The following is a 2,500-nucleotide window of genomic DNA, read 5'->3' as shown; positions in this document are numbered from 1 at the left end:
GGTACCAAACTTTTCTAAAACAGTCCATAGCAACTCTCTATTGACGGTGTCAAAGGCTTTCTGGAGATCGATGAAAGCTATGTATAGATCTTTATTTTGCTCGTTGCATTTCTCCTGAAGTTGCCTTGCGCAGAATGTTATGTCGCATCTGCTGCGATCTTTGCGAAACCCGCATTGTGTTTCTGGTAATGTGCTCTCGGATATATGCTGGCATAATCTGATCATCATAATTCTTGTCAAAATCTTGGAGGCTACTACCAAAAGAAAGATTCCTCTGCTGTTTTCACAATGTGCTCGATCGCCTTTCTTTTAATATTGTTATGATGTCTGATATCAGAAATTCAGCTGAAACTATTTCTGAGTTCCAAATGAGCAGTATGAGCTCATGTATCTTTAGATGTAGGAAATAACCGCCTTCTTTGTACAATTCTGAGGGCAGGCCGTCCGGGCCGGGCGCTTTATTATTCTTTAAGGATTTAATGGCATCTGTAATTTCTTTAAAGGTGGGTGGTACATCCATCTCATTTGCTAGAGGTGCCAGAGGGATTTCATCCAAGATATTTGGTGTTATAGGGTTTTTGTGATTTAACAGGGTTTGGAAGTGCTGCTCCCATCGGTTAAGAATGGCGGATCTATCTTTTAGAAGGTTACCTTCTTGTGATCTGACAGGAACTAGATTGCGTTTTTTGGGGCCCGTAGATTGCCTTCAAACCATTGTAAAACCCATGTTGGTCATTACTGTCAGCAAGGTATTGCAGGTCCTTCGCCTGGTTGATCCACCATTTATTTTCCATATCACGAACCTTGAGTTGTGTTTCTTTTCTTAGGTTTTGAAACGTTTGTTTCAGTTCTGTGGAGTTTGGGTTTGAGAGCCAAGCATCATGGGGTTTGTTTTTCTGAGATAGAATTTTTTGTATATCCTCTGCATTTTCATCAAACCAATCTTTGTGGTGGCGTGTTCTGAAGCCAAGAGTTTCTTCTGCACATTGTTTCAGTGTGGAGTGAATGTTAGTCCAGACATCGTCAGGTGACGCAGTTGGGGGGCCGTTGTCTTGCGTTAAGTTTACATATATTGAATTTCTGAAAGCATCTAGTTTTCTTGAGTCTTTCAGACAGCTGATGTTTAGCATTTTTGAAGGACGTGTGCGCTGAACGGGGGGACGAATTCTAAGATTTAGCTTGCAGAGCAGCATAGTATGATCAGTTGAGCATTCTGCCCCTCTCATTGCACGTGTAATGTGAACATCCTTCTGGTCACTCTGCTTTGTCATTATAAAATCAATCATATGCCCATGTTTGGACCGTGGGTGAGTCCAAGTGGTTTTGTATTTGTTCTTAAGTTGAAACGTAGTGTTGATGACTACGAGGTTAAGTTCTGAGCAGAGTGTTAGCAGTCGAAGGCCATTGTTGTTCATTTTTTCCACCCCGTGTTTGCCAATGACACGTGGCCATAAGTGGGCTTGCTTTCCTACCCTTGCATTGAAATCACCGAGCAGCAGGATTTTGTCCTCTTTAGGTATTGCAGTTAGTGTTGAGTGTAAGGATTCATAGAATGCATCTTTTTGTTCTTCGCTGGAGTCTAGTGTCGGGGCATATGCACTAATCAAGGTTATGCAGCGGTGTTTTGCAAGAGGTATACGCCATGTCATTAACCTTGGAGAAATACCAGTGGGAGACTCTGTTACTTTTTCAAGTAATTTGGTGTGTATGGCAAAACCAACTCCGTGAATTTTCCGTACGCTTTCTTCATAGCCTTTCCAGTTGAACGTAAATCCTTCACCAACTTCTGTTAAACTATCTTCGCCTAGTAGTCTTGTTTCACTTAGTGCCGCGATATCGACATCATATCGATTCAGGACATGGGCTAACAAAGCTGTTCTACGTCGAGGTCTAGTTTGGGGTTTAGTGTCTAGTAGGGTTCTAATGTTCCACTCTGCAACTTTGAGTGGTGTCTCTGTTTTCTGGATTTTTCTACCGCAGTAAGGGATGCCTTGGCCGACGCGGTTCTTCTGCCCAGGTTGCTGAAGGGCTGTCCTTTTTTAAACCGAGGTGTATGGGGTGTTTCAAGGGGGATAGTACCTTTGTATTCTGGTGGTTGCGCTCTAATACTGGAGTGATCCAGATGACATTGGTTCCCACACTTGGCACCCAGCTCTCACCTGTGGCTCCAAGAAGCTGGCACGTGATGACCAGCGGCCACACCCCGGTAAACTGCTCGACCAGTAGGCTAAACCAGGTGAGGGTAGCTGTAAGGAGAATTCTCCCCTCAGCTAAAGCAATCCCACACGACCTGTGGGCTACCCTTGGTTGGGATAGGTCTACGGGAGCCAACCCCTAACGAAAAAGCTGTGAGTGGGGTCCCACATAGGGCGGCTACCAACAGACTGGATGTCCGGCAGACCTCTGCAACCTCTCACAGTCGATGGTCGTCCTGATTAACTCTTGCCACCATCAACTCTGTGTGAGGACAAGCTGTGGGGACGGGCCTAGCGCAAGCCCT

At 44.8% G+C, this 2,500-nt stretch overlaps 1 protein-coding gene across 1 annotated transcript in view; it reads right to left on the bottom strand.

Annotated features, from left to right (window-relative positions):
* The window catches only part of LOC143023010 (uncharacterized), a gene marked incomplete at its 5' end in the record, with an annotated part of 3,394 nt that extends 1,148 nt beyond the window's left edge, over positions 1 to 2,246 (bottom strand). Inside the window, 3 exons of the mRNA XM_076181449.1 lie at positions 125 to 254; positions 652 to 2,029; positions 2,160 to 2,246. Coding sequence (XP_076037564.1) covers positions 125 to 254; positions 652 to 2,029; positions 2,160 to 2,246 — 1,595 coding nt within the window. The remainder of the gene's footprint in view (positions 1 to 124; positions 255 to 651; positions 2,030 to 2,159) is intronic.
* Between the last annotated feature and the right edge of the window lie 254 nt (positions 2,247 to 2,500).

This window comes from Oratosquilla oratoria, unplaced genomic scaffold (genome assembly GCF_046742065.1).
Source record: "Oratosquilla oratoria isolate Oo_2021 unplaced genomic scaffold, ASM4674206v1 SCAFFOLD271, whole genome shotgun sequence".
Classification (NCBI taxonomy): Eukaryota; Metazoa; Arthropoda; class Malacostraca; order Stomatopoda; family Squillidae; genus Oratosquilla; species Oratosquilla oratoria.
Note: the sequence above shows the minus strand (reverse complement) of the source record. Positions and strands in the feature narration are given on the sequence as shown.